The 27,398-nt window shown below is 59.6% G+C and overlaps 1 protein-coding gene across 5 annotated transcripts in view; it reads left to right on the top strand.

The window, feature by feature from the left end:
• The window catches only part of HSPG2 (heparan sulfate proteoglycan 2), a 108,013-nt gene that overhangs the window by 42,266 nt on the left and 38,349 nt on the right, over positions 1–27,398 (top strand). For 3 of the 5 annotated variants that reach the window (XM_061148119.1, XM_061148118.1, XM_061148117.1), the window contains exons 4-38: positions 647–756; positions 861–919; positions 1,223–1,383; positions 2,468–2,518; positions 2,934–3,062; positions 3,261–3,515; positions 3,614–3,733; positions 5,650–5,781; positions 5,903–6,047; positions 6,146–6,297; positions 6,395–6,541; positions 7,977–8,140; positions 8,622–8,801; positions 8,909–9,105; positions 9,214–9,361; positions 10,089–10,216; positions 10,706–10,792; positions 10,882–10,940; positions 11,125–11,192; positions 12,372–12,512; positions 12,635–12,811; positions 12,919–13,098; positions 13,202–13,320; positions 14,194–14,305; positions 14,466–14,579; positions 14,662–14,789; positions 15,183–15,269; positions 15,760–15,809; positions 16,128–16,225; positions 16,542–16,682; positions 17,082–17,273; positions 23,215–23,307; positions 23,618–23,698; positions 23,858–24,088; positions 26,342–26,455. In XM_061148119.1, the coding sequence (XP_061004102.1) occupies positions 647–756; positions 861–919; positions 1,223–1,383; positions 2,468–2,518; positions 2,934–3,062; positions 3,261–3,515; positions 3,614–3,733; positions 5,650–5,781; positions 5,903–6,047; positions 6,146–6,297; positions 6,395–6,541; positions 7,977–8,140; positions 8,622–8,801; positions 8,909–9,105; positions 9,214–9,361; positions 10,089–10,216; positions 10,706–10,792; positions 10,882–10,940; positions 11,125–11,192; positions 12,372–12,512; positions 12,635–12,811; positions 12,919–13,098; positions 13,202–13,320; positions 14,194–14,305; positions 14,466–14,579; positions 14,662–14,789; positions 15,183–15,269; positions 15,760–15,809; positions 16,128–16,225; positions 16,542–16,682; positions 17,082–17,273; positions 23,215–23,307; positions 23,618–23,698; positions 23,858–24,088; positions 26,342–26,455 (4,550 nt within the window). The remainder of the gene's footprint in view (positions 1–646; positions 757–860; positions 920–1,222; positions 1,384–2,467; positions 2,519–2,933; positions 3,063–3,260; positions 3,516–3,613; positions 3,734–5,649; positions 5,782–5,902; positions 6,048–6,145; positions 6,298–6,394; positions 6,542–7,976; positions 8,141–8,621; positions 8,802–8,908; positions 9,106–9,213; positions 9,362–10,088; positions 10,217–10,705; positions 10,793–10,881; positions 10,941–11,124; positions 11,193–12,371; positions 12,513–12,634; positions 12,812–12,918; positions 13,099–13,201; positions 13,321–14,193; positions 14,306–14,465; positions 14,580–14,661; positions 14,790–15,182; positions 15,270–15,759; positions 15,810–16,127; positions 16,226–16,541; positions 16,683–17,081; positions 17,274–23,214; positions 23,308–23,617; positions 23,699–23,857; positions 24,089–26,341; positions 26,456–27,398) is intronic. The other 2 variants (XM_061148122.1, XM_061148120.1) reach the window with 1 other exon arrangement.

The raw sequence follows: 27,398 nt of genomic DNA, 5'->3' as shown, positions 1-27,398 counted from the left end.
GGGTCTCTATCAGCAAGGGTTGGGAAGGGAAGGCAGTTCAGGTAGTCTTCTTGGAGGAGGTGATGGCTGAACCAAGCCCTGAAGGATGAGTAGGCACTGGCGTGAGTTGGGGGAGGGAGGAGGAGGAACATGTCACGGTCACTTTCGAGTAATTTCTGTACCAATAAAAAGCGGTGGGGCGGGGGTGGAGGGAATTCCCTTGCCGCCCAGTGGTTAAGACTCAGCGCTTTCACTTCTGAGGCCCCGGTTTGATCCCTAGTTTGGAAACTAATATTTCACAAGCAGTGTGGTGCAACCAAAGAAAAAAATATTTCTCTGCCAGGCCACCTCCTTTGGAGCATCCCCCTTCTCACCCAGCCTTCCTCTGAGCCAGAGGAGGCCTCCTCTTCTGCACCATCACTTGGGATCTGGATTGGGCCATTTTCCCTGTTAGTTAAGTCCTTCACTCAAGTGCAAGGCCTGGGTTTTGAGCTCTGGGCAGTCCTGCTGGGCACAGCTGTGGGCACACAGGTGTCAGCCTCAACTGGAGGCCTCCAGGGACCACCTTCCTATCTCTACCCACTGGCCCAGCTGCCTGAGGCCCCCGTTCTGCCAGGCTGGGCCCCTCATAGTGACTCCATCCCCCACCCGCAACTCCCTTTTGCAGTTTATTTCCGAGCGCTGGTGAATTTCACTCGCTCCATCGACTATAGCCCTCAGCTGGAGGACGCAGGCTCCGAGGAGTTCCGAGAGGTGTCGGAGGCTGTGGTAGACACGGTGAGGTGAAGGGGCTTTGGGGGGGGCTCCCCAAGCGTGGCGGGGTACGGGACTGAAGGTGGGTGAGGGGCTCCGGAGGTTGATGGTGCCGTGTCCCTCTCCAGCTGGAGTCAGAGTACCTGAAGATTCCCGGAGACCAGGTTGTCAGTGTGGTGTTCATCAAGTGAGACGGGGCCCCGGTGGGGGGCGGGGAGGCAGCTGGTGTGGGGCAGGCAAGGATGGGAGGAGCCCCAGTGGCAGGTGGGCAGCAGGAGGGGCCCAAGGGGTGGCCCCACTCCTGGTGGAAATGTGAAGACTGGTGGAGGGGCAGTTTGGACCTTCACTTGCCCCACGTGGGGTGCAGGCTGTCCAGGAGCCAGGGGGAGAGTTGAGATCAGGCCTGAGCATCGGGCAGGGGCCCCGGGGCAGGAGCTGAGACCACAGGTGTCTTCCTCCCCCTTCCGCCCCACCCCACACCCACCCCCAGAGAACTGGACGGCTGGGTCTTCGTGGAGCTGGATGTGGGCTCAGAAGGGAATGCCGACGGGGCTCAGATTCAGGAGGTGCTGCACGGCGTCATCTCCAGCGGCTCCATCGCCTCCTACATCACCTCTCCCCAGGGATTCCAGTTCCGACGCCTGGGCACAGGTGAGCCCATCCTGGAGGCAGGGGCGACCCCCTCTGGCTTCTCAGACTCATGTGCGCGCCCCCGCCCATTCAGTGTCCCCACCACGGGCTCTCCTAGTTTGGCCTTGCACACTGGTAGCGACGGGGAGCTCACCACCTTATGAGTCTTCCCCATCAATCGTTGTGCACTCTTATCTCTGGTTGAGCAACATCCGTTTCCTCCAGTGGGTACCCATGAGACCCGGTTTCTGCTTTTCTCTCTATTAACGTCTCTACATTGACAATAGGTAGTAAATTCCTTTCTTCACACAGTGCTTTCGGGTCCAAACTACTTTCTGTTTAATCACCAACAATTACTCACTGAGCCTGACTGTATGCACGCCACTCCCATTCAGACTTCCCAGTAATTCCTGTGATGTAGATATTATTTCTCCTGTTTTAGAGACAAAGGCCCTGAGGCCCAGTGAGGGGAAAATGGTTGCTCCAAAACCACTTACACAGAGCGGGCAAAAGCCAGGATGCAAACCAAACTCTGTGTTTGTGCTGGTCTTGCCAGAACCTGTGAGACGCACGGCTCAGAGACAACAGGAAACTGGCCCCAGGCACACAGCTGTTATTAGACGCACAGCTTTGTACCTTTGAACCTTCCGTGGGGCCCAGCTTTCTTTTCATTGCACCCTCTGACTCACGTTCCAACTCCCGGAGTGTTTTCTTCTCTGAGCCAAACAGTCCCAGTTCATTCCTCACGGGCTGGGAGTTCCCAGCCCCATCTGCATCTCAGTCCTCTCCTGGGACATGTCACCCTCCTCCCCGACTAAGAACCGAACAAACTCCACCCCTACCGTGGTGTGACCCCCATCAGAAAAACACATGGTGAAACCATCACCTCCCTTGTTCTGCACATCACACCTCAATTAATGTGCCCAAAGATCAGGTTTGTTCCTTGGCATCCCCAGGCCCAGATCAAGATTTCTGGGGGCCTCGTCCTCTTCCCCCCACTTTTTAATGAGTCCTGCTGGCTAGGGAGGGTAAGATGGGGCTGGCTCAGCCCTGCAAGCCCCCAGCTCCCAGGTGGGACGGCCACTGATCACACCTTCCTTTCCAGCACAGACACCCCCGCCCCCTCCGGCCGCTGTGGCGGCCGCAATGACACCAGGTGAGCGTGTAAAGCCAGACCCAGGCCAAGCCGGGGCCCTAGAGAAGCTAATGGATGGAGGGGAAGGCAGGATGAGGGCGTGGTGGCTGGGCACCGCACACTGGCCGCCCCCCGCCCCTTCCTCTTCATCCTCACTAGGCCTGGCTGTGGCCTGCCCACGTGTGCTCTGGTGGTTGCATGGTGTGGCATGCCGGCTGCGTGTGGGGTCCGCACGGGGGGCGGGTGAGACCGCTGCCACAGAGCCCACGTCCCAGGTGTGCTGTGATGCGTCCACCGTGCGTGCTCTGGGCCCTTGCTGAGCCGGAAACCACTGGGCCCGACGCGGAGCCCCAGAACCCCGTCCCGGCTCTGCAGTGCCCGTGTCTCCCCGACATTGTCTGCCTGCCTCTCTGACAGCCCCCCCTGCTCCCCACAGTGCCCCAGGTCCCCAGAGCCTGCACCGAGGTGGAGTTCGCCTGCCACCGCTATAATGAGTGTGTGGCCCTAGAGTTCCGCTGTGATCGGAGGCCTGACTGCAGGGACATGTCTGATGAGCTCGATTGTGGTGAGGGGCTGTCTGGGCACACGGTGGCCTCCACGTCAGCCTGGGGCGGGGGTGCCAGGAGGGTTTGCTGCAGGCAAGGGGGAGGTGGGCAGGGACCTGGGAGGGGTGGTAACAGGGTCAGGGGCCTGGGGACGGGGTGGGGGACAAGAGGAGAGAAGCCGCCCCTGCGTGCCAACGCCCAGCGGGCTCTGTCCACAGAGGAGCCGATGCCCACGCTCAGCTCCCAGCCTCCCCCTCTGGTGGCCACCCCACCAGCACCAGTCCAGCCGGAGGCACTCCCTGACCAGCAGCGCCCAGCCACCCCGGTGCCCCAGGCCGCACTGCCCAGCCCAGGCAGGCCCGTGCCCTGCGGGCCCCACGAGGCCGCGTGTCACAGCGGGCACTGCATCCCCAAAGACTACGTGTGTGATGGGCAAGAGGACTGCGCAGATGGCAGCGATGAGGCGGACTGCGGTGCGGGCCGGGCGGGGCGTGGGGCGGGGGCGGGGTGCTGGGGTGGGGGGAGAGGCCCCGGAGGCCTCCAGCTGAACCCTGGCCCCGTGGTCCCCCAGGCCCCACCCCGCCCTGTGAGCCCAATGAGTTCCCCTGTGGAAACGGGCACTGTGCCCTCAAGCTCTGGCGCTGCGACGGCGACTTTGACTGTGAGGACCACACCGACGAGGCCGACTGCCGTGAGTGTCCGCCCCGCTGACCGCGCTCCCCGAGCCCTGACCCTTCTCAGACAGGTTTGTGCACCATCCCCTGGCTGAGTGGTGGAGGCCCTGGGGACAGACTTGTAAGGTCTCTCTCTGATGCTGAGCTGACCTTTGTAGCAAGCACTGTGGCTGGACAGCTGGTGGTTACTGTCTCTTCATTTATTTGTTACTGTTTGCCATGTATGCTTGGGTGGGGGTCAGATGAGTGGCTCAGTAGGCTTGATAAACCAGGGTCCCTTGATGATGGACGTGTGAGGCAAAGCCTTCCCTTTAAGGCCCTGTAGGTTTTTCATCTAGAGCTGGTTCTGTGTTATTTGTTCCTCCATCTGCAGCTTTTCATCCATGTAACCATTCAGCCATCCACCATCTGTCCATCAGTCTGACATCCCTTCTTCCTCCCATCCACCTATCCACCTACCACCCACCTATCTATTCATCCATTGTTGAGCTGCAAAGCCCCTCATCTACCTGTCAATCCAGTGTCCTTCCTCCTGTCCACTTCACCATTAATTCTATCATGAATCCATCTGTCATCCATCCATGCATTATCCATCTTGTCAGCTCCCCATTCAGCTAGCCATTCATGGAGCCAACATCTTTCCCGCCTCCTGTTCATCTGTCCAGCCACCCTTCTCTCCACTGGCCACCCATCCATCTAGTCAGTGTGATAGACACCGTGACAGTTAAGTGGGTGAGCCTGGAGAGTCAGGACCACCTCAGGTAGCATCTTGTGTGTCTGATCCTATGAGGCGAAGCCTGGGGCCTGGTAGTCCCAGATTGAGGCTAATGGGAGCCTTGCTCTATGACCCCGGGCCACAGTTTGAGCGGGCTGACATTCCAAACATCCATGGGTCCAGCCTCTCCTCCTCGCCTCCCCTGCTGTCCCCGCTCCACAGCAAACCCTGGAGAGAGACGGGCAGCATGGTGCCGCAGACTGGCAGAATTTTATGCCATCCCTCTGCGACTCCAAGCTTGCCTGACAACACAGTCCCTTGAGAGGGAGAAGTAATTGAGGGTTTTAGTTGAAAAGCCCTTCTCGGAGGCCTCTGCAGGGCAACAGTCCAAGGAAAGCCACGTCCTTGCTGACCGAGTGCAGAACAGAGGACGTGAAAAGGGAGTGGCTCTGGGGGCTGGCGGGGTCTTGGCAGTAGCAGTAGGTGGGTCCTCCTGGCTCCACTGAGCTCCCCCTCTGTGGCCAGGCAGCCTCTGCTCCTACACCCCTCTGCCGTGCCTGTGTGTCTGTCTCAAGCTCCTACATCCCTCTGCCGTGCCTGTGTGTCTGTCTCAAGCTCCGTCTCCCTGAAGAAGAATGTCAGTTAGCTTCTACTAGAGATGCCTAGCTGGGGCCCCACCCTGGGGCTGGGTCAGCTCCAGGCCTCTGGATGGCTGACCGGCCAGTCCATGGACGGCTGTCTCGGGTCAGGTGGCACCCCTGGGCCCCTTAGAGAGGTGCAGAGCAGCGAGATCTGGGCTGCAGCAGGCCCTTGCTAAAGGCCTTTCCAGTAGACAGAAGTGCCCAGGTAGCAGCTGGTGTCCCAGGGTACTGGCTCCTGGGGCCGTGCCTTGGATCTTGTGCATCTCTGGTAACTGGATGTGGGAGGAGCTGCGTGACTGCCGCACCAGGGGTGACTGTTTCGGGGGATACAGGTGGACTGTGTTGGACGGATGACTGGGTTCCATGACACTGTGGGCAGTGTTGTGGTGGCAGAGTCTGGGCCTGGTCAGGGGGCCTGTGTTGTCTTGCAGGCAGGATGAGAGTGTGATCCTAGGAACACCCGGGGAAGGTGGGCAGCCTGGGCTGCCAGGCATAAGTAGGCAGGCTTGGTGTGGTGGGGGGGCAGTCCTCCCTGAGGGCAGTGCCCGCTGCCCACACCACCCGGCTCTGTTCCCAGCTGTCAAGCGCCCCGAGGATGTCTGTGGGCCCACCAAGTTTCGCTGCGTGTCCACAAACACCTGCATCCCGGCCAGCTTCCACTGTGACGAGGAGAGCGACTGTCCGGACCGCAGCGATGAGTTCGGCTGCAGTGAGCGGGGAGCTGGGGGGCGAGCTCTGGGCCCTGGGCCCCTCCCCGCAGTCTCCCCCTGGCCCCCTCCTCCTCCCCCCTCAGTGCCTCCCACCCCTCACTCCTGTTCTTCTTCCCCCAGTGCCTCCCCAGGTGGTGACCCCTCCCCAGGAGTTGATCCAGGCTTCCCGGGGCCAGACGGTGACCTTCACCTGCGTGGCCATTGGTGTCCCCACCCCTATCATCAACTGGAGACTCAACTGGGGCCACATCCCCTCGCATCCCAGGTGCGGCTCTGGGTCCCGGCAGGGGGCTGGGGCTGGAGAGGAGGTGGGGCCAGCGGTCCCGGCCCGACCCCTGCCTCTTGTCTCTGGGGGGCCACCAGGGTGACAGTGACCAGTGAGGGCGGCCGCGGCACGCTGACCATCCACGACGTGAAGGAGGCAGACCAGGGCGCCTACACCTGCGAGGCCATGAACGCCCGGGGCATGGTGTTCGGCATTCCCGACGGCGTCCTGGAGCTCATCCCGCAGCGGGGTACGGCGCACCGGGGCAGGCGGGCAGCAGGCGCGGGGCGGGAGCCGGGCTTGTCCGCCGGGGACCGGCTGTAGCCCACTCCCGTGCCGCCCCGCAGGTCCCTGCCCCGACGGGCACTTCTACCTGGAGCACAGCGCCTCCTGCCTGCCCTGCTTCTGCTTCGGCGTCACCAACGTCTGCCAGAGCAGCCGCCGCTTCCGGGACCAGATCCGGCTGCGCTTTGACCAGCCCAACGACTTCAAGGGTGCGCTGGTGGGCGGGAGGCGGGCACCGGGCTCCCGCGGGCTCAGAGGGCAGACAATCGGGAACGCAGCATATGCCCTGGACAGATGGAGCCAGTCCAGGGAGGCACACGAGGCTGCTGAAGAAATGCCAGGCCCTGTAGGAAAAGTGTTTCAGGGGGAAAACAAGCTCTTTTAGGAGAAGTGAAATCTGCAGTTGATACCTGTCTGCATTAGGTGACGAAGAGGGCGGGCCGTGGAGTCACATCCGGGTTTAGACTCTGACTCTGACCCTCACTGCCGTGGGCCCTTGGCCAAGTTAACTATCTAGTGCCTCCGTTTGCTCGTCTACAAGACGAGGATAAAATATAACCCCCCGGGTTGTTATGAGGACCTAGTGGGTAAACACGCGTAAGCCACTCAGAATAGCGCTCGGTCCGAGGGAAGTGCCCAGCTCCCTGCTGCTGCCCTCCGCGTCCTCACCCTGAAGTATGGAGAGGCACCAGTGACCCCGAGCGTAAGAGCCCAGGCTTTGGCATAGTCTTAGCCTGGAGCTGACTTCTTGATGCACCACTTACTACTGCTCGTGTGACTTTGAGACTCTTGGCTTCTTTGGGCCTGTTTTCCCAAATGTAAAGTCAGGCAGCTGGACTCAGTTCTCTCGGACTCTGAGAGGCCGGATGGCAAGAGCCTAGACATCAGACAGACCTGGGTTCAGGCACATTTCCATTATCACAGAAAGTTCTCCTGGATTGTTACTGCTGCCCTAGAGATCCGGGAGGATGCTGCAGAGAGAATTCCCGTGTGTGTGTGTGTGTGTGTGTGTGTGTGTGTAGGACACAGCTGGACCCAAGGACCCATCATAGTCACAGGAACAATAACAGCTATCTAGTTTTTGAGCACTCCCTTTGTGTTCCACTCTGTTTTAAGCATATTGTATCGGTTTGCTTACTTTAGCTTCCTGATAACCCTGGGATGCAAGCCACTGTTGCCCCCATTTTACAGATAGAGAAACTGAGGCCTTTGCTCAGACTCACACACCTGGAGGGTGGTGGAACCAGAACTTGGGCATCCATTCTTCAGTGCTGTGTAGCTTTCTGCTACCCCTGGAGGGCTCTTCCAGCCGTGACAGTGCAGATCTATTGGCAAGCAAAGGCTCTGAGAAGTCCTGCAGCAGAGAGTCCCCTTACCCTTTCCTTGACCCTGGGGTTCCCAAATGGTACCCCCCCCATCATTCGGCAGCTTTGGCTTTGCTGGGGAGTGCTTTGGGAAATGCTCCTCCAGGAATTTAGGAGGGGAAAAAAAAACAACTTGGCTTTTATTTGACTTTGGGAGAAAGACTGACGTTCCCTCTAAATCACACTTCTCCCAGAATTTTCCGTCTCTCTGGACTACCACCCGGGTGGCTGTCTCGGGCAGGCACATGCGTGGCGCTCATCCCTCCCCTGTGCCCCCCAGGCGTGAACGTGACGATGCCCACGCAGCCCGGCATGCCACCCGTCTCCTCCACCCAGCTGCAGATTGACACCGCTCTGCAGGAGTTCCAGCTGGTCGACCTGTCCCGACGCTTCCTGGTCCACGACTCCTTCTGGGCTCTGCCCGAGCAGTTTCTGGGCAACAAGGTGAAGGGGCCGCCCTGGGTGGGGAGGGGCCCAGTCCCCTCGCGTCCATGCTTGGAGCCTGCCTGGGCTCCGCTCCCTCTAAAGCTGGGAGGGGGGCATTGGGGCAGTCTCTGTCTGGGAGAGGTGTCCTAATGCCCTCGTTCATTCAGGGCAGAGTCTCTGCCCGCTGTGGCCAGGATGGGAGAAGAGCTGATGCAGCCTTTGGAAAAACCCTCCTGGACCACTCCCCACATCTAAGCTGGGCTTAGTGGCCCCGCTCTGGTCTCCCTGGGCACCTTTTACACAGTATCATCAGACTCTTCCCCCAAACTGGGCTAAGCACCCCGAAGGCAGAGCCCAAGTGCCGTCATTTTTGCTTCCCTGTGCCCACCCCCGTGCCCGGCACACGGCACGGGTGACACAGAGTGAGGGAGGAGGGGGCATCCAGCGGGCATCGCGTGTGCCCACGGCTGCCCGGCCCTGACCCGCCCGTCCCGGCCAGGTGGACTCCTACGGGGGCTCCCTGCGCTACAGGGTGCGCTATGAGCTGGCGCGCGGCTCGCTGGAGCCGGTGCAGCGGCCGGACGTGGTCCTTGTGGGCGCCGGCCACCGCCTGCTCTCCCGGGGCCACACGCCCACCCAGCCGGGGGTTCCGAACCAACGCCAGGTCCAGTTCTCTGAGGTACGTGGGGCCTGCTCCCGCGGGGCTGGCGGTGACGGGGGTACAGGCTGGGCAGGTTCTGATGCACGACCCGCCCCCCTGCGCCCCGGCCTCTGTTCCCCACCCAGGAGCACTGGGTCCACGAGTCCGGCCGGCCGGTGCAGCGGGCGGAGATGCTGCAGGTGCTACAGAGCCTGGAGGCGGTGCTCATCCAGACGGTGTACGACCACAAGATGGCCAGCGTGGGGCTGAGTGACGTCGCCATGGACACCACCGTCACCTACGCCACCAGCCACGGCCGCGCCCACAGCGTCGAGGAGTGCAGGTGCCCGACCCAGCCGGGCCGGGGACCCCAGAGGCCCTGGCAGAGGTCGGGGAGAAACCGCCAGGCTTCGCGGTCCCTGCAGCCACAGTCTTGGTTCTGTCCCCGCAGATGCCCCATCGGCTATTCCGGCTTGTCCTGTGAGAGCTGTGACGCCCACTTCACCCGGGTGCCCGGGGGGCCCTACCTGGGCACCTGCTCTGGCTGCAACTGCAATGGCCACGCCAGCTCTTGTGACCCTGTGTATGGCCACTGCCTGGTGAGTTATGCCGTCTGGCACTTGGACACTGGCTAGGGGCAAGGGCAGGGTGGGAGGTTCCGGCTGAGAGTTCCTTGTGCCCGCATGCTTAGCACAAGCCTCCAGAATGACTGCTGTGGCTGCCACACAAGTTCTCGTGACCTCTGGATGCATTAACAGAGATATTATGTCCAGATAAGGGAGGTGAAAGTCCTACTCTTCACTGTGGTCAGACCAATCAATCCTGGAGAGTATGGTGTAAAACATGGCCCTAAGCAGGCCATTCCTAAGAGGAAGGAGCCTATAAATCTTACATTATTTCTTAGGAATGATGGATGGCGCTGGAATTGGGAGCTGAGAGAAGGTTTAAGCAGGGAGAACAATTATCTCCAAGTCCCCGAACAGCTGTCAGGGCTAGGAGGATCCGCCTCCAGAGGGCAGAACTGGCCAATGGGTGCGGACTGGAAGGAGGATGTGGGTTTCAGTCAGTACAGAGCAGGTATTTGGAACTGTCTGTGGGACAGGCTGTGATGTGGGGTGATGAACGCCCCGTCAGGATAGAGCTGATGTTCCCCTGTGTACAAAGCTGTGGGGTGATTCCTGCACAACCGGGGACAGTGATCCAGTCGGCCTCAGAGGCCCACCCTCACGGAGCCCCGTCTGGTCCGGTGTAGTCCCACGTCGTTGTGGGGGGCCGGGGCACAGGACTTCTCCGCCAACCTGAGCACCTCCTTCCCCTTCCCCCCAGAACTGCCAGCACAACACGGAGGGACCTCAGTGCAACAAATGCAAGGCGGGCTTCTTTGGGGACGCCACCAAAGCCACAGCCACGGCCTGCCGGCCCTGCCCGTGCCCATACATCGACGCCTCCCGCAGGTCAGACCCGGCTCGGGAGGGGCAGGCGGGGCAAGGGGCGCAGATAGGGGAGTGGGCCTGGGGCATCCTCTGGGCAGGGAGAGGGGAGACCTGGTTTCGGAGGTTCCCCTGGTCGATAAATTACCCTTGGCCCCTTGACCTCTCTGGGCCTGCCTCCTTTTCCGTACAACGGACCCCTCTTTCTTTCCAGTGCTGCAGATCTAGAGGAGGTGGGCCTCGGGACTTCCCTGGGGGTCCAGCGGTCAAGATTCTGTGCTTTCTCTGCAGGGGCCCTGAGTTCAAACCCTGACTGGGGAACTGAGATCCCACATGCCTCACAGAGTGGCCAAAATAAATAAAATATCTTTAAAAAAGTAAAAATAGGGCAGATGGGCCTCGTGGCCTGCTGTGTCCCTGTGGACAGCAGTCACTCCCAGAGCGGGTCTGTGAGCCCTGGCCTGGCCCCTCATTGCAGCCCTGCCCCACGTCCCGTCCGCCTCATCCCCACAGGTTCTCAGACACCTGCTTCCTGGACACGGACGGCCAAGCCACGTGTGACGCGTGTGCCCCAGGCTACACAGGCCGCCGCTGTGAGAGGTGAGCGAGAGCCCGTAGGGGCCGGGAGAATCAGGCCATAGTGGGTGGGGGGCCTGGGAGCGCCTCTGACCACCTTCTGTCTCTCCCAGCTGTGCCGCCGGCTACGAGGGCAACCCCATCCAGCCCAATGGGAAGTGCAGGCCCACCAGTGAGTATCGCACAGGCCATCCGCGTCACCTTCCCAGGCCACCCGCCCCCAGGCCCGAGGCCCTGGTCCAGCACAAACTCCCCCTGGTCCTTGGGGAGCGCCCCACACCCCCCCCCCCCATTCTGTCCAGATTATGTCCATCTTGTTCCCACCTTCCCTGCCAACACCAACTTTGCATCTCCAGCCCAGCAGATCGTGCGCTGTGATGAGCGAGGCAGCACCGGGTCCTCCGGGGAGGCCTGTCTCTGCAAGGTACGCGGGCCCTCCCCACCCCGCACCCCTGGGGCCCTGGGTTCCGGCCCGCAACTGGGAGGAGGAGGAGGAGGAAGGAGGCTGCATCCTCTCCCTGGCTCCTTAGCCAGTGGGTGGTGGCCTCCACTGCAGGCCGATAGGTCTGGCCAGCTAGACTCCCCCCACCACTCATGAGAAGTGACCCAGAGTCAGGAAGGAGCAACTGGTTTGAGAGGCAGGTGACCTGGGTTCCAGGCTCAGGTCCATCCTTTGTGTGACCATCGGACCTTTGCTCTGACCATGCTTTCATTCCACGTTGACACGATGGCGTAGCTGTTAGCATCACCGATTCAGAGGTGAGAAGATGGGAGCTCAGAGGAGGGAAATGGTTTGCCTGAGAGCGGGAGCCTCAGGAGTCTGCAGAACAAAGAAGTGGACAGATTTGGAAATCAGGCACTTTACTCCCACCTTCCATCCCAGAGTGGATCAGCAATCTGGTCACCCCATGTCAATCATTTCCCATCCCTGAGCCTTGGTTTCCTTGCGTGAAGCATGGAAATAGCCCATCCCTCTCAAGGGACTTCAAGAAATTAAATGGAAAAAAAATAAAAGAAATTAAATGAGGTGGTGGTTGAATAGAAACTAGCATGGTGCATTAAACAGACCATTAATAATAGCAGGAGATATTTTAAGCAGGACTTCCCAGGTGGCACAGTTGGTAAAGAATCCACCTGCTAGGCAGGAGACCTGGGTTCGATCCCTGGGTTGGGAAGATGCCCTGGGGAAGGAAATGGCAACCCGCTCCAGCATTCTTGCCTGGGAAATCCCTTGGACACAGGAGCCTGATCAGCTACTTACTGTCCATGGGGGTCACAAAAGAGTCAGACACGACTTTAGTGACTGAACAACAACAATTATTTTCACCACTTGCTATATTTCAAGTCTAAAATTTATTCTTGAGCTCCCTAGCAGCCACAGAGAAAAAAGGAAAATGATTGGTTGTATAAGCTCCATTAACTGCGAATTGTTGTTCACACGGCGGCCAGCCCTCCTAAGCGTGCTCTTTCCAGGGCTCCCCCTGGCCTTGGGTTCCTGTCTGGAATGTGGGTAGATTAGACCGGAAGCTGCAGGGAGCACCCATCCCCGCCCCGCCCCCGCCTCCCGTGGGCCAGCCTGCAGCTCCCAGCTCTGTCCCTGCAGAACAACGTGGTGGGGCGCCTGTGCAACGAGTGTGTGGCCGGCTCTTTCCACCTGAGCGCCCGCAACCCCGACGGCTGCCTCAAGTGCTTCTGCATGGGCGTCAGTCGCCAGTGCACCAGCTCCTCCTGGCGCCGTGCCCAGGTACCTAGGCTAGGAGGGGGGCTGGCCAGACAGGTGGGACCGCCGAGCCCAGGGATGGGTGGACCCGGGGCCGAGGGGCAGGCCACGGCCCCCATCCCGGCCTCTTCTCCCGCCTCTGTCAGGTGCTGGGGGCCTCCGAGGAGCCCACTCGGTTCAGCCTGACCAACCCCGCGGGCACCCACAACGCCAGCGAGGGCATCTCGTCGCCCTCGCCTGGGGAACTGGTCTTCTCCTCGTTCCACAGCCTGCCGCCTGGGCCCTACTTCTGGAGCCTCCCTTCACACTTCCTGGGGGACAAGGTGGGCAGGGGCTGCCAGGGGCCTTTGAGGAGGAGGAGGCGGTCCGAGTCGCGGCAGGACCCCACGGTGGGGGCCCCAGCTGAGTGCCTGTCCCCCTTGGGTGCCAGGTGACCTCCTATGGCGGAGAGCTGCGCTTTACGGTGACCCAGCGGCCCCAGCCTGGCTCCGCGCCCCTGCATGGGCAGCCGCTGGTGGTCCTGCAGGGCAATAACATCGTCTTGGAGCACCACACCTCCCAGGAGCCCAGCTCCGGTCAGCCCAGCACCTTCACCGTGCCCTTCTGGGAGGTGAGCAGCGCCGTCCCAGGAGACCTCCAGGGGGGCTCCCTGCGCCCCTCACTCGGGCATCAGGACGTCAGGGACTGCAGCCCACACGCTCTTTCTTCGGCAGCAAGCGTGGAAGCGGCCTGACGGGCAGCCGGCCACGCGGGAGCACCTGCTGATGGCCCTGGCGGACGTCGACACTCTCCTGATCCAGGCATCCTACACCCAGCGGCCAGCTGAGAGCAGGTGTCCGGGGCCAGGGCGGGAGGACAGGAAGGGACTGGGCGGTGGCTCCAGGCTTAGCGGTGCAACGTGGGGCAGGCAGACTGCCAGCTCTGCCGCTTTCCGGCTCTGTGGCCTTGCTGTGCCTCATTTTCTCACCTGTGAAATGTAGATGGTAGGGCTTCCCAGGTGGCTCAGTGGTAAAGAACCCGCCTGCCAATGCAGGAGACGCAGGTTCGATCCCTGGATCGGGAAGATCCCCTGGAGAAGGAAATGGCAACCTGCTCCAGTATTCTTGCCTGGGAAACCCCACGGACAGAGGAGCTACTGTTCATGGGGTTGCAAAAGAGTAAGACACGACTTAGCAAGTAAACAACAACAGAACGGAGATTCTAATAGTTCCTCTATCATAGGGCTTGTCTGAGGTGGAGTTCCCAAGGAGCAAAGTCAGAGATGGTGATTTGAGTCATTGGCAAGGAGAACCTGGGAGGGAAGGAGACAGGAGGAGGAAGTGGCCAGGCAAGGGAGCGGTTTCAGGGAGAGACCAGCCTGGGTCTCATCACCACGGAGCCCTGCAGAGTCATCCTGCGTGAGCCACAGGGACCTTTGTACCCTGGGCCGGTCTGTCATTGGTCCCCCCAAGGGAGTAGGTTGGTGGGACCTCTCCCCATGAGGAAGGCTCATTCCCTGGAGAAAGTTGCGAGTATAAGCCCTTCATCACAGTCCTTGCGGCTGCTGAGGGATGGACGCCCAGGTAGAGAGAGTTGGGCAGGGCCCCCGTAGCATCGTGGCAGGGCTGCTGGGAGAATTAATGAGGTGATCACGCGTAGGGCCCCAGGGATTGCGCATAGGTACAGCAGGAGTACCCGTTCACACCGGGGTCCTTGCCACCTCAAGGGTCTCCGGCATCAGCATGGACGTGGCCGTGCCCGAGGACACCGGCCAGGACCCTGCGCTGGAGGTGGAGCAGTGTGCCTGCCCGCCTGGGTACCGCGGTCCGTCCTGCCAGGTGAGCCTGGGCCCCGCCCACCCGCCCAGCCAGCCCCCTCCAGGGCAGTGCTCCCCAGCTCCTCCTCCCTTAGCTCCCCCACCTCCCCACGCCCACCCCGGCCATCAGGTGGTCCCGACCCAGAGCGGGCCCTGAGGAAAGCCCCTCTTGCTGCGCCCAGGACTGTGACACAGGCTACACACGCATGCCCAGCGGCCTCTACCTGGGCACCTGCGAACGCTGCAGCTGCCACGGCCACACCGAGGTCTGCGAGCCCGAGACGGGCGCCTGCCAGGTGAGCCCCCCGCCTTTGTCCCCTGTCCCCGGGGTCTGCGGCCTGCAGGCCCAGCCCCGACCCCACGGTCTGCCTGCCCCAGGAATGTCAGCACCACACAGAGGGCCCCCGCTGTGAGCAGTGCCAGCCCGGGTACTACGGGGACGCCCGGCGTGGGACACCACACGACTGCCAGCCGTGCCCCTGCCACGGAGTGCCCGCTGCCAGCCAGTGCGTCCAGCCCCTGCCCGCGCCTGCCCCTTCCCGAAAGGCCCATTGCTCTGTCCCAGATTCCCCTCCTCCAGGCCCTCCTGAGAGGCAGCGGCCTTACCGCTCCCTCGCTGTGTCGCTTTGTATGAGATACACTTTCCTCTCCAGGCCTCGGCTTCCTCATCTGTGAAATGGGGGTAATGAAGTAACCCCCCCACCCCCGCCCACACACACCCCTTGGCCCCTACTGTGAGCATGAGATGAAGCCACGGAACTCTTAGCGCAGACCCTGGCACATAGCTGGCTCTCAGGACGTGTTGATTCACGTGGCCCCTCCTCCTCACCCTTTGCCCCCTGGTCCTGAAGGAAGAGCCACTGACCTTCTAACTGGAAATTCGCCCCCTACCTCCGCAGAGCCACCCACACTTGCTTTCTGGACACAGACGGCCACCCCACCTGTGATGCGTGTTCCCCAGGCCACAGCGGGCGTCACTGTGAGAGGTGAGGGCAGGGTGGGGAGTTTGCAGGAGGGGTTGCTCCTGGAGGTGGGCTGGGCCCGGCCCTCCTGAGCAGGAGGGAGCAGAAGCCCCCCACTCTGCCTCACACAGTCCCCCAGGGGACAATCAGCGTCCCCCACCCCACCCCACCCCCGAGAGGCTGAACGTTTCGCCTGACCCTCAGAGATCTAGACCTGCAGTTCACTCCCACCTCCCAACACTCCAATCCCCAGTGAGGCCAAAGTCTTCCCAGAAACCCCTCATTCTTGGTGAAAGTCCTGGGTTTGAGGCCTTGGACCCTGCTGATCTCACTGGTTCCATGGCCTGTGGCCTGTCCCTGCCCCTCTTCTCCCCCCTACTTCTCCATCTGTGCAATGGGTGAGTTAGGCTGATTGGTTCGTCTGGCACTCGGAGGTCGCCGAGTCCCGTTCAGGGCCCCCAGCACAGCCCAGTGGTTCTTCCCTTCATTCACCCGGCACCTTCTCTCACCGCAGGTGTGCACCAGGTTACCACGGCAACCCCAGCCAGGGCCAGCCCTGTCAAAGTGAGTAGGCTTGGGGAGGCTTTGGGGATCTGGCCACCTTGGGGATGGAGCTAGGACAGAGCCTTTGTTCTCCTCCAACATAGGGAAAGTGACTTTACCTCTCCGAACCTCGGCTTCTTTACCTGTAAAATGGGGGAGGTAAAAGGCCCACCCAACCCCAGAGGGCGTCTGTGAATGTGTCCAATGCCTGCACGTGACGCGTGTTCAGAAGCAAATGCTTGTTCGCTCGGGTGGAGCGTCAGATGCCCAGAGGGTGGTGGAAACGGGGATGCTTGGTGGTGGGTTTGGGGTTCCAGCTGTGGCTTCCCTCCGCCTCAGGAGGCGACGGCCAGTCGCCGGAGCAGATCGGTTGCGGCTGCGACCCGCAGGGCAGTGTCAGCACCCAGTGTGACGCTGCTGGACAATGCCAGTGCAAGGTTAGTCCCAGCCCCGGCCCGCACGGGGCCCCGAAGCGCGGCCGAGACGGGCGCCCGGCCTTCCCTGCCGCCCTGCCTTCGGGTCTGTCCCTGTGCCCCTGCCCCCCTGACCTCGTGGGGCCCGTCCCTGCCCCACTGCTCGCGGCCTCGAGGAAAGTCAGGCAGCATCCGATGGGAGCTGGGACCTAGGCCTGGGTGCAGCAGGGGCCCCCCCCAGAACCCCCAGAAATGGCTGGGAAGACTGGCCTCGAAGGCTGCCAGCCGTGCAAGAGACCCATCCAGGCTCCGCGCCCCCGCCTTTCGGTCCGTCCTGCAGGCCCAGGTGGAAGGCCTCACCTGCAGCCAGTGCCGGCCCCACCACTTCCATCTGAGCGCCAGCAACCCGGACGGCTGCCTGCCCTGCTTCTGCATGGGCGTCACCCAGCAGTGCGCCAGCTCCTCCTACACTCGCCACCTGGTAAGAATCCCGGACGCTCCCTTAGCCCGGGGGGCCTCCTGCCTGCCTCTCCCGGCTCATCCCTGGGACCGGGCCGGTGAGGCGCCTGGCCCAGCGGCATCCCCGATCCCTGTTCCCGTGCCTTCATCACTGCCCACGTAAACACAGGTCCCAGCCACCCCCGCCAGTCCCCCTCAGGCCCTCTCCCCACCGCCCCATTATTGCTCAGGTCAGCCCCGATCCCAGCCTTCCCTCCTCCCCCCAGCCATGGTCTCCATTCCCCCATGACTTCTGTCCCAGGCCCGATTTTACCAGACCCCCTCCACTTTCCCCACTCCAGGGACCTCCTGTGTCCCTCCCCCACCCAGGGGCCTGCCCAGGGCCCAGACTGACCCCCACCCTCCTTTTTCCTGCTGTCAGATCACCACCCGCTTTGCCCCCGGGGACTTCCAAGGCTTTGCCCTGGTGAACCCACAGCGGAACAGCCGCCTGACCGCAGGCTTCACTGTGGAACCTGTGACCGAGGGCACCCAGCTCTCTTTCGGCAGCTTCGCCCACCTTGGCCACGAGTCCTTCTACTGGCAGCTCCCGGAGACGTACCAGGGAGACAAGGTGGGACGCGCCGCAGGGCCTGGCAGACCACCCTCCCCGATCACCAGCTCTGAGCCAGGCCCCGGGCAGCAGGGACTCAGACACGAGCTGGCTTCAGAGCAGTGTTGGCTGGCAGGCAGGCGACGGCCGCGTCGCGGCTGCTGCCTTTGGGGGTCAGACAGGCCTCAACCCAGCCCTACCACTTCCCAGCTGGCTGCCTGGTGATAAACCTCAGCTCCAGGGCAGTTTGGAGAATTAGAGCTGGTGCCTGGCGCATAGTAAGTGCTCGCCTGTTTATGATTATTACCTTTTGCACAATTAGTCAACCAACAGGTCCTGGGCGAGGCCCCGGGAAACACTTGGACAAACGAGACACGGTTTCAGTTTCATTCATTGGCTCCCGTAGAATTCGCTCTGTGCTGTCGGCCCTCTGCTTGGTGTTGGGTGCTCTTATCATAGGTCATGCTTTTTGAGCTCTTCCTGTGTGCTGGGTGCGATTGTGAGGCCTTGTATCGGACTGGCCAGAAAACTCGTTTGGTTTTTCTGTAAACTGTTACGGAAAAATCCGAATGAACGTTTCGGCCAACCCAGTACAGGTCGTAAGTCACAACTTAGGAGCTAAGGACAACTGCTGCCCTTTTGCACTGGTGAGGAAACTGGGGTGAGAAGTTAGGGAACTTGCCTGGGCTCCCACAGCCTGAAGATGGCAATGCTGGAATGCAAACCAGCTCTGAAAAAGTGAAAGTGAAAGTCGCTCAGTCATGTCTGAGTCTTTGCGACCCCATGGACTATACAGTCTTGGAATTCTCCAGGCCAGGAAACTGGAGTGGGTGGCCTTTCCCTTCTCCAGGGGATCTTCCCAACCCAGGGATGGAAGCCAAGGTTCCCGCATTGCAGGCGAATTCTTTACCAGCTGAGCCACAAGGGAAGCCCAACCAGCTCAGAGGCCACCCTTAAATACTAGTCACAGATGCTCACAGGCTTTGCTCCTCCAGAGTCATGGTCTAGTGCAGGGATGATGGGACGATGGTGAGGGAGGTGCTGTGGGGCTCAGGCTCTTGGGGTGGACTCCAGGGTGGCCACCTAAACAGGTTCCGTGAGCAGTCAAGGCTACCTGGCCACACCCAGGGAAAGCAGGTCTTGGTTCAGGTGTCGCCTGCTGGTTGAGGCCAGCGTTGAAGCAGATGTGTCCCCAAGCCCAGGGTCCTAGGAAAGTCAGGGACACTTCAGATGGAGGGTTCTGAGGCTGCTCTGTCCCTCCTCCTTGGACAGACTCACAGATGCCAGACTCCTCCCAGGACTGGCTTCCTTCTAGTCTCTTCTCCCTTCTCTTCCTTTCCTGGCCATGGTGTCTGCTCCCTGCATCTCCCAGACCTTGCTCTCTCTCTCACGCCCTCTCCTGGCATTTCCTTGTGTCCTACAGAGGGAGGCATATTTTGCTCGGATGCGACGGGCTCACCAGGTAGGCCTGCGATCTGAGTGGTGTGACCATGATGTGACCTGGGCATGGTGTGTTCTTGGATGCCTTCCGCCCCGCATGGGGAGACACCCGGCACCCCAGACAATGTGGGAGTGCATGGACCCAGGTGGTGCCTGAAGGCCCACAGCCGGGGCAGGGCTGCGCCCAAGCCCTGTAATGCCAGGAGTTAGAGCCAGGAGGGTGCCTCACGTACCGTGTGCTTGGGTGCTAGTGCCAACCCTGCCTGTGGCCAGAGTGCTGGCTGGTAGGCAGGGACACCAGCTGGAGGCTAAACCACATGACGGTCCCTGGCCTGCCAGGTTACCCCAGCACTGCCTCCCAAGCAGCCTCCGTTAACCCGCTGTGTGTCCAGCCCTCCAGTGGCCTGGAGTGGACTTCTGTGTGCCAGCCTGCAGAGGGGCGCGTGCGCCTTGCTCCCCAGCCTGGGTGGGCCTTCCTGGCCGCTGCGTCCATGGGGAGAGGACGCTCCCCAGGGCTCCAGCTCTGGGGCTCTGGGGGTGGGGGGTGGTGGTCCTGAGCTGGCCTGTGCCCTCTGCCCATCAGAACCGCACGTCCCTCTCAGAGGAGCAGTTGCGGGCAGCCATGACCACTGGCAGGATCCCGGGGCCCCCACAGGGCAAGGGCCGGGCACAGCGGTTCTCACAGGTAACTCAAGGCCCACCCGGGGACAGGCTGCGTCTGGGGCCCCAGGGAGGAACCCAGAGAGCAGAGTCCCAAGTAGGAGCCTGGGGCTGAGCCCCTGGCCTTCCTGCGTCACTTTCCCCCAGGCTGGGTCCCAGCCTGATGCCTGGACCACTGCAGTCCTTGGCATTGCCGAGCTGCGAGTGGCTTGGGCAGGTACCATGGGCCCACATGGAGCGTGAGACCTGGGGAGCCATCTCCTCAGTACGCGTGGCCCTGGGGCTGCCTCCAGCCCCTCTAGCCCAGGCTTGGCCAGAGCTGTCTGCCGCACCTCTCTTGCCAGGTCACCCATTGCCTGAGCTTCTCCCCACAGCCTTGGCCCTTCCCAGGTGGCCCCCTCAGGCTCGTGAGGAGCGAGAGGGCAGCAGGGATGAGAGGCGGAGCGTCAGGCGTCCACGTGTGGAAACAGAGGCCATGGCAGTGGGCGGCGGGCAGGCCCGGGGCCCCCGGGTATCGGCAGGGCCTCACAGGTTCCTTTCTGTCCCCCTGCTCCTCTCCTCTGTCCCCCCTCTCCTGGTCCCCCAGGTGGATGAGGCCCAAAGGCGGATGGATGCTGAAATCTGGCAGCTCCTCTCCAGCTTTGCCGCCCAGCCCCCGGCCCCTCCCCAGAGACTTTCGCCCCATCCTCAGCCTGCAGCTGCTCTGCAAGCAGCGCCGCCCTCCTCCCCTTCCTCCTCCCCCTCCTTCTCCCCCTCCTCCTCTGCCTTCTCTGCTTCCCTGTCTTCTGCAGCGGGCGCTCAGGTATGTGCCAAGTCACCCACCAAGGGACTCCTCCCTCAAGCACCACGTTTTCAGTTGTCACTGAACCAACGTCACAAATTCTGCCCGTTTCTGCACCCTACTTGGATAGATATTTATTCCCATTTTTTTTTTCTTTACACCAACCCTGTACCAGCTCATTTATGCTAGTTTTGCATTTTTAAATCCACACCAGAACAGCCACTAAATTTCAAAACGTTCTCTGGGGTGCCCCGTCAATCATCCTGGGGTCCACAGGGGATGCAGTGCCAGATATGAGCAGATATTGACCCAAGCCGCAGCCAGCGAGAGCTGCGGGGTGTCTGGACCCAGACGGTGGGGAGCAAGTTGTCCAGAGGGCAGGGCCAGGGCCTGCACTGTGGGGGCGGGGGTGGGGTCTCCATCCCTCCTCCCTCCTGGGCTTCCCTCCAGGGTCTGCTCACCCGCTGTCGGGCCCACCTCTGCCCTCCTGGGCTTCCCTTCAAAGTCTGTGCTCGCCCACTGTCGGGCCCACCTCTGCCCTCTTGGCCCCCTGGCCAGCTCCATCCACTCTCATCACCTGTCCTTCTGTCCTAGCTCTCTCTCTCCTACAAAGGCTTCCCTCTGCTTCCTGAGAGCCTCTATTATTGGCAGCTGCCCAGAACCTTCCTGGGGAACAAGGTAACAAGGATTTGCAGAGGGGTGGATAGGGGTGTCATCAGATCCTGAAATGTCAGAGGGCCCCTTGTCAAGACGTTTCATGACACAGTTGGGTAGACCAAATCCCAGAGCGGAGATCCACGCTCAGGTCCCAGTGGTGCTGAGGTTGAACCCAGCGCAGCCCTTACCCTTCAGCGAGCCACAGGCCCCTCTCTGAACTGGGAGGTAAGACACGTCTTCTTTGGCCTGCCTTTACCCTGTATTCAGATCACTGACCTAGCTCTTGGGTTGTACTTATTCATTCAGGGAGCATTAAGTACTTACCACATGCTGCGTTGTTGTTCAGTCGCTAAGTTGTGTCCGACCCTTTGCGACCCCATGGACTGCAGCAAACCAGGCTTCCCTGTCCTTCACTACCTCCCAGAGATTGCTCAAGCTCATGTCCATTGAGTCGATGATGCCATCCAACCATCTCATCCTCTGTCGTCCCCTTCTCCTCCTGCCTTCAATCTTTCCCAGCATCAGGGTCTCTTCCAATGAGTCAGTTCTTCGCATCAGGTGGCCCAAGTATTGGAACTTCAGCTTCAGCATCAGTCCTTCCAGTGAACACCCAGGACTGATCTCCTTTAGGACTGACTGGTTAGATCTCCTTGCTCTCCAAGGGTCTCTGTGTTGTCTATGGGCTTCCTTTGCAGAGTTCGGGCTCTAGAGCCCAGGCTCAGTAGTTGGGTGCATTGGCTCAGTTATCTTTCCAGACCAGGGATCAAACCCATGTTCTCTGCATTGGCAGGCAGATACTTAACCACTGGACTACCAGGGAAGTTCTTGCATGGCATTTGTATTTGTATTGTTCCAAAAATGATTTAGAGTGCCTTTTAAGAATACAGAAAATAGGCAATAAAATATTGTTCAGAGAAGAGGACAAGACAGTTTGGTCCAGGGGGACATGAAGATAGGAAAAATCTGCTGGAAGCAAAGTGGAGCTGGTGCAGAGAGGAGTCAGCAGGCTCTGTGCTGAGTGCAGGGTTTTACGTGGCCTTTATTACTTAATCCTCATTCTACCTTTTAATGTAGGTATTAATATTAATTTTATTCCCATTTCCATGGGAGGCAAGTTGGGCTCAGAGAAATTAAGTGACGTGTCCAAGGCTGTCCAAACAGCACAGCTGGACTTGAACCCCCATATTAGACTACAGAGTCCACTCTCTTAGCTACCCTGATGTACAACCTGTAGCCTGACCTTGGACATGGCAGTGAGCTTGCTGGCATCCAAAGAAAATGGGAAAGCTGTTTCATGGTTTGCTGGTTATGCCCATAGATTCCTTCCCTCACCCTGAACTTGTGGAGAACGTCCTCGGGGCCTGTGTAGCCCAGGGACTGGCATGTCGTCAGTAGGCATTTATTAAATGCTCGCCAACTGAATGAACACAAATGAACAAATGGAGTAGGCCTGACACAGTGTGGCATTGATCCAGATCTCTGCCCTGGAGGCAGAGAGAGAAAGGGAAGTCATGTGGGGCAGAGTTGGGGTCTTGGATACTCACGTGGGAAACCCCCAGCAGCAAACAGAAGGACTCTTCCAGTTGTGAGCAGTGGGAAGGCCAACTCTAGCAGGCTTGTCTGCAACGAAGAATCTATCAGCTCTTGCAACTACAGAACCCAAGGGTATCTGCTGTCAGGCATGGCTGCATCCAGGGACTCATTAGGACTTCATCTCACTTGGCACCATCCTCTAGCTTCCCATCTGACTTGTCAGGGGAGTTTTTCTGTTCCAGTAGAGCAGACATGCCAGGTTCACGTGCTCATCAGTGATGGAGCAGAGAAGGGAAGTGGTGGAATATGCAGACTGGTCAGGCCTGGCTCAGGCCGATCCTATAGAGGAGGAGGGGGCGGGCCCCTCAAACCACACAGCCTGTCTGTAGGACGTAGCTTCCTCTGGAGGAAGCCAGGACTGCAGTGTGCAAAAACGGGGGACATGGATCCTGAGCAAACAGAAACCGCCTACCCAGATGGCAGGAGTTCTAAAGGGCTGTCAGCCTCGCCTGCCGCCTCTCCCATAGCTGAGAACTTCTGAGCCTTCTGCAACCTCCCTGTGGTGCTCACGGTCATTACCCCTGTCTGCTTTATAAGAAATTCTGTTATTGGAAGGAGCTTAGAGCTTGTTTGCTGGGATCAGAGACCATGGGAAAGGGGGAACCCTATAAAATGGAATAGAGGCTTCTCAGGGGCATGCTGACCCCAGGTCTGAGACTGTGAGGGGGCTGATGGATGGCATCACCTAGGTGACCATAGGCCTCTGGTTGGCTAGGGGGACAGCACAGGTGCAGAAAGGCCTCCCAAGGCTCCGCCCCCTCACCTGTCGGGTCACGCAGATCCCAGAGGAGGGCAGAGTCAGGGCGTGACTGCAGGGCTTGCCTCTTGCAGGTGGCGGCCTATGGCGGGAAGCTGCGATACACCCTGTCCTACACGGCGGGGGCGCAGGGTAGCCCGCTCTCTGACCCCGACGTCCAGATCACGGTGAGCATGGGGCTTCCACGCCAGGTGGGAAGAAGGGGGACAGCGGAGGCCAGGGGGCATCCTTGATGTTTCTACCCTTTTAGTCCAGTGCTCAGCTGGCCCCGCACCCACCCACGGGTTAGGCCTGTGTCCCCACCCCATCACGTGTCTGGACACTACAGAGGCTGAGGCCCGGCTACAGGGCCTATACCTGACTCCTTAGGGCATAGGAGCTTGGGAGATTGGAGAGATGGGAGGCTGGGACTGGGGGAGGTCCTACTGTCCCCAAGAATGCCTCGGTTCCCCTCCAATCCTGCTGGTGTCTCCCCAGGGCAACAACATCATGCTGGTAGCCTCCCAGCCAGCGCTGCAGGGCCCAGAGAGGAGGAGCTACGAGGTCGTTTTCCGAGAGGTGAGAGGCACTCAGCCACACCATGTCTGACCCTCCCTACCTGGCTTTGGAGCCCAGCTTCGACGCCAGCTTCCCCTGCCTCTTACTCCACCCCGGTCCTGACCTCACTGTCCTCAGCCAACCCCTCACCTTCATCTGCTGTCGTCCCCCCCGACCCAGGAATTCTGGCGCCGGCCCGACGGACAGCCAGCCACCCGCGAGCACCTCCTGATGGCGCTGGCCGACCTGGACGAGGTCCTGGTCCGAGCCACCTTCTCCTCCGTGCCGTTGGCGGCCAGCATCAGCGGGGTCAGCCTTGAGGTCGCCCAGCCCGGCCCCTCCGAGGGACCCCAGGCCCTGGAGGTGGAGGAATGCCGCTGCCCCCCGGGCTACGTCGGCTCGTCCTGCCAGGTGAGCGTGGCCCACCCAGCCGCCTCCGCGCCAGCACAGCTGGATCTGCAAGAGGTCAGCTGGGATTTCCATGGCCTGTGATCACCATGGGGCTTCCCAGGTGGCACTAGTGGTGAAGAACCCGCCTGCCAACGCAGGAGAGATGTGAGAGATCCAGGTAAAATCCCTGGGTCAGGAAGATCCCCTGGAGGTGGACGTGGCAACCCACTCCAGTATTCTTGCCTGGAAAATCCCACGGACAGAGGAGCCTGGTAGGCTATGGTCCACAGGGTCTGAAAGAGTCAATCGCGACTGAGCACACACGCACGTGATCACTGTCATAACCTTAATATGCTTGGCAGCATGGTGTATGTTCTTCCCAACAGCGCTGGGAGAGGTGTAATGGTCCCCTTTTAACAGATTTTTTTTTAAAAATGAGACTCTGAAAGGTGTGTGACTTACCCAAGGGCACACGGCGACACCCCGCAGAGTTAAGACCCAGCTCACGCTCTCAGGGTGCTCGCCAGAGACAGGGTGACAAACGGAGACACCAGTTAGCCCAAAGCAGAGCCTGGAGGTGCCTCCGAGAGGCGAACAGCGTGGATGGGAGTAGGCTTCTAGGCAGGAGGACAGAATACACAGAAGTCTCAGAAGGTGGAATGTGTGGGGACAGAGCCTGCAAAGCAGAAGGGTCGCCCCTGGAAAGCTGGGTGGGATGGGGGGGTTGCTTCTTCAGGCCTGAAGGCTCCCCCAGGAGGGATGACTGCCAAGCTGCAGAGGGAACGCTAGGGTTGGAACTGGGCCCCGGGAAAATTCCTCTGCCCACCGTGACTGAGATGGCTGGGGCCAGGGGAGAGACAGGGAGCGCGCCTGGGAGGGAAGGGCAGTGGGGAGTGGAAGAGAGGAGAGGCGGTTGGAGGGACTCCAAGAACATCTACAGGGCTCGGCTGGAGACAGCGCAAGGGCAGGGCCTGCGCTGACCGCTCACCCCTGAATCCCCAGGCACAGAGCAGGCAGCCGCTTAACACTGGATGAGTGGGTGTGGAAGGGGGGCAGGGGGACCGCGGGAGGGGAGTGGGGAGGGCTGCGGAGCCAGGTGGGCACCAGGGAGGTCAAGCGTGGAACAGCCAGCTCCCCCAGCCCAACTCGGGACGTCCCGGTGAGAAGCCTGTGTCCCTACGGTTTTGTATCTGTTCACGCTTGCCGTGGCCACAAGCACTTTCACATCCAAGGAGATGAACTTCATGTCCCTTGAAGTTATGAAACAACACTTTCTGTGTGTGTGTGTGAAGCAACACATTTTGAAGGAGAACTCCCAGAGAAGGCAGAATCCTTGGTGCACATTTTCCCCAGTGAAACAAAACAGATTTATAAACATCCCTTTGAAATGGTCGGGGAGGGAGAGCCTGGAGAGATTTCAAAGAAGTGGCAGCGAATAGAAATTCATTGTTCTCAGAACCCCTGATTACTCACTTAGGATGTGTAAAAACCTCCTTGGTTACGTGGGTGCTGCCTCCTTCACTTTATGGGGCAAATGTAAACATGGTCATAAAGGTCTTTAAGGAGTCACCCCAACTCCAGGTCTCCTGAGCCCGCCTTTTTCCTTGTAGGGGTTGTTTTTCCATAAAGACCCTGCTAGAAGAATTTTTAGGAATGAAGCCATGGGGCTGGAAAAGGGTTCTGCACTGTCGTTGTTCACTCACTAAGTCGTGTCCGACTCTTTGCGACCCCATGGGCTGCAGCACGGCAGGCTCCCCGGTCCTTCACCACCTCCCGGAGCTTGCTCAAACTCGTGTCCATCAAGTCAATGATGCCATCCAACCATTTCATCCTCTGTCGCCCCCTTCTCCTCCAGCCTTCAATCTTTCCCATTAGGCAGCTTTTTGCATCTGATAGCCAAAGTATTGGAGCCTCAGCTTCAGTCCTTCCAATGAACAGTTAGGACTGATTTCCTTTAGGATTGACTGGTTTGATCTCTTGGCTGTCGAAGGGACTCTCAAGAGTCCTCTCCATTAAGGATGAACTATTATTTCAGTATGTGCGTGACTGGAGATGCCAGTCAGGACAGGGGTGGACACTGTCCCAGCTCTGGAGAGCTGGGAAAAGGAGAGGAGGGCTCCTGAGAGGGGATGCTGGGGCAGGGGAGCTGGGCCTGGAATCTCCCCTCCAAGAGCCAGTGGGAGTCTAGATGGCAGGAGAGAGGAGTTCCGGGTCTACTGGCTGCAGGTGGGACCATGTTGGAGATGGAGACCAACGCTGCCCTCTGCCCCCTAGGACTGTGCCCCGGGCTACACGCGCACCGGGAGTGGACTCTACCTCGGCCACTGTGAGCTGTGTGAATGCAACGGCCACTCAGACCTGTGCCACCCGGAGACAGGGGCCTGCTCGGTAAGACGCACGCAGGGCCAGGGCAGGGGGCCGCGTGGCTGGGGCTGGGCGGGGTATCGGGGCTGGCTGGGGGGTGGGCGGGCTTTGGTGTGTTCAGACGGAAGTCCAGGGCCATAGTCACAGGGCGCATCCTATGGGGCAGAGTACCTGGACCAGCAGGTCTGAGGCATTGAGGGGTCACAGACACGGTGGGGTGAACAGAGCTGTGGATTAGCATCCTTCTTTATAAAGAACACTTTAGAGGACTTCCCTGGTGGTCCAGTGGTTAGGACTCCGCACGTCCACTGCAGTGGGCATGGGCTCGGTCACTGGCGGGGGAACTGAGGTCCTACAAGCCACGTGATACAGCCCCAAAAATCAAGAAAACTAGAGAACGTTGGTTCCTGTTATTTCCTGTCACCAGTGTGACACATGTTTCTATAGAAGAATCAGACTGTACAGATAACTTAAAAACAAAGTTAAAATTCCCTGAAATCCTACCATCTGGAGGTAATCACTGTCAACATTAGACTGTGGAGTTCTTTTTTCTGGGCAAATATTTACACAGATTAATATACCTTTTGTTTTGCAAATAAGCCTAGGATCATTGTGTTTGATGATAAACTTTTTTTCACTTCTTGACATCTTTCAATATTTCAATATTTTTTATGCCTGAACTTCTCAGAGTGATACATGTATAACCCTCCAGGATATGTGGTCAAGGACCAGGTGGTTGACAGAACCACCAACTAAATATTAAATAAGGATTATGCTACACTAAATTAAAAAAAAAAATAGATCTCTTTGGAGAAAAGCATAAAACGCACACACATTTTTTACAATTAAGGCTTAATTCCAAAACTCTGCCCCCATATATTCATGTGGGTACTTTTCTGTGATACCAGGTATTTAGATAGAAAAATGTAAGAAATGCAATCAGTATCCTTTTTGATAGCTTTTTGGA

This window comes from Dama dama, chromosome 8 (assembly GCF_033118175.1).
Source record: "Dama dama isolate Ldn47 chromosome 8, ASM3311817v1, whole genome shotgun sequence".
Lineage (NCBI taxonomy): Eukaryota > Metazoa > Chordata > Mammalia > Artiodactyla > Cervidae > Dama > Dama dama.
This window is presented reverse-complemented; position numbering and strand designations above follow the sequence as displayed.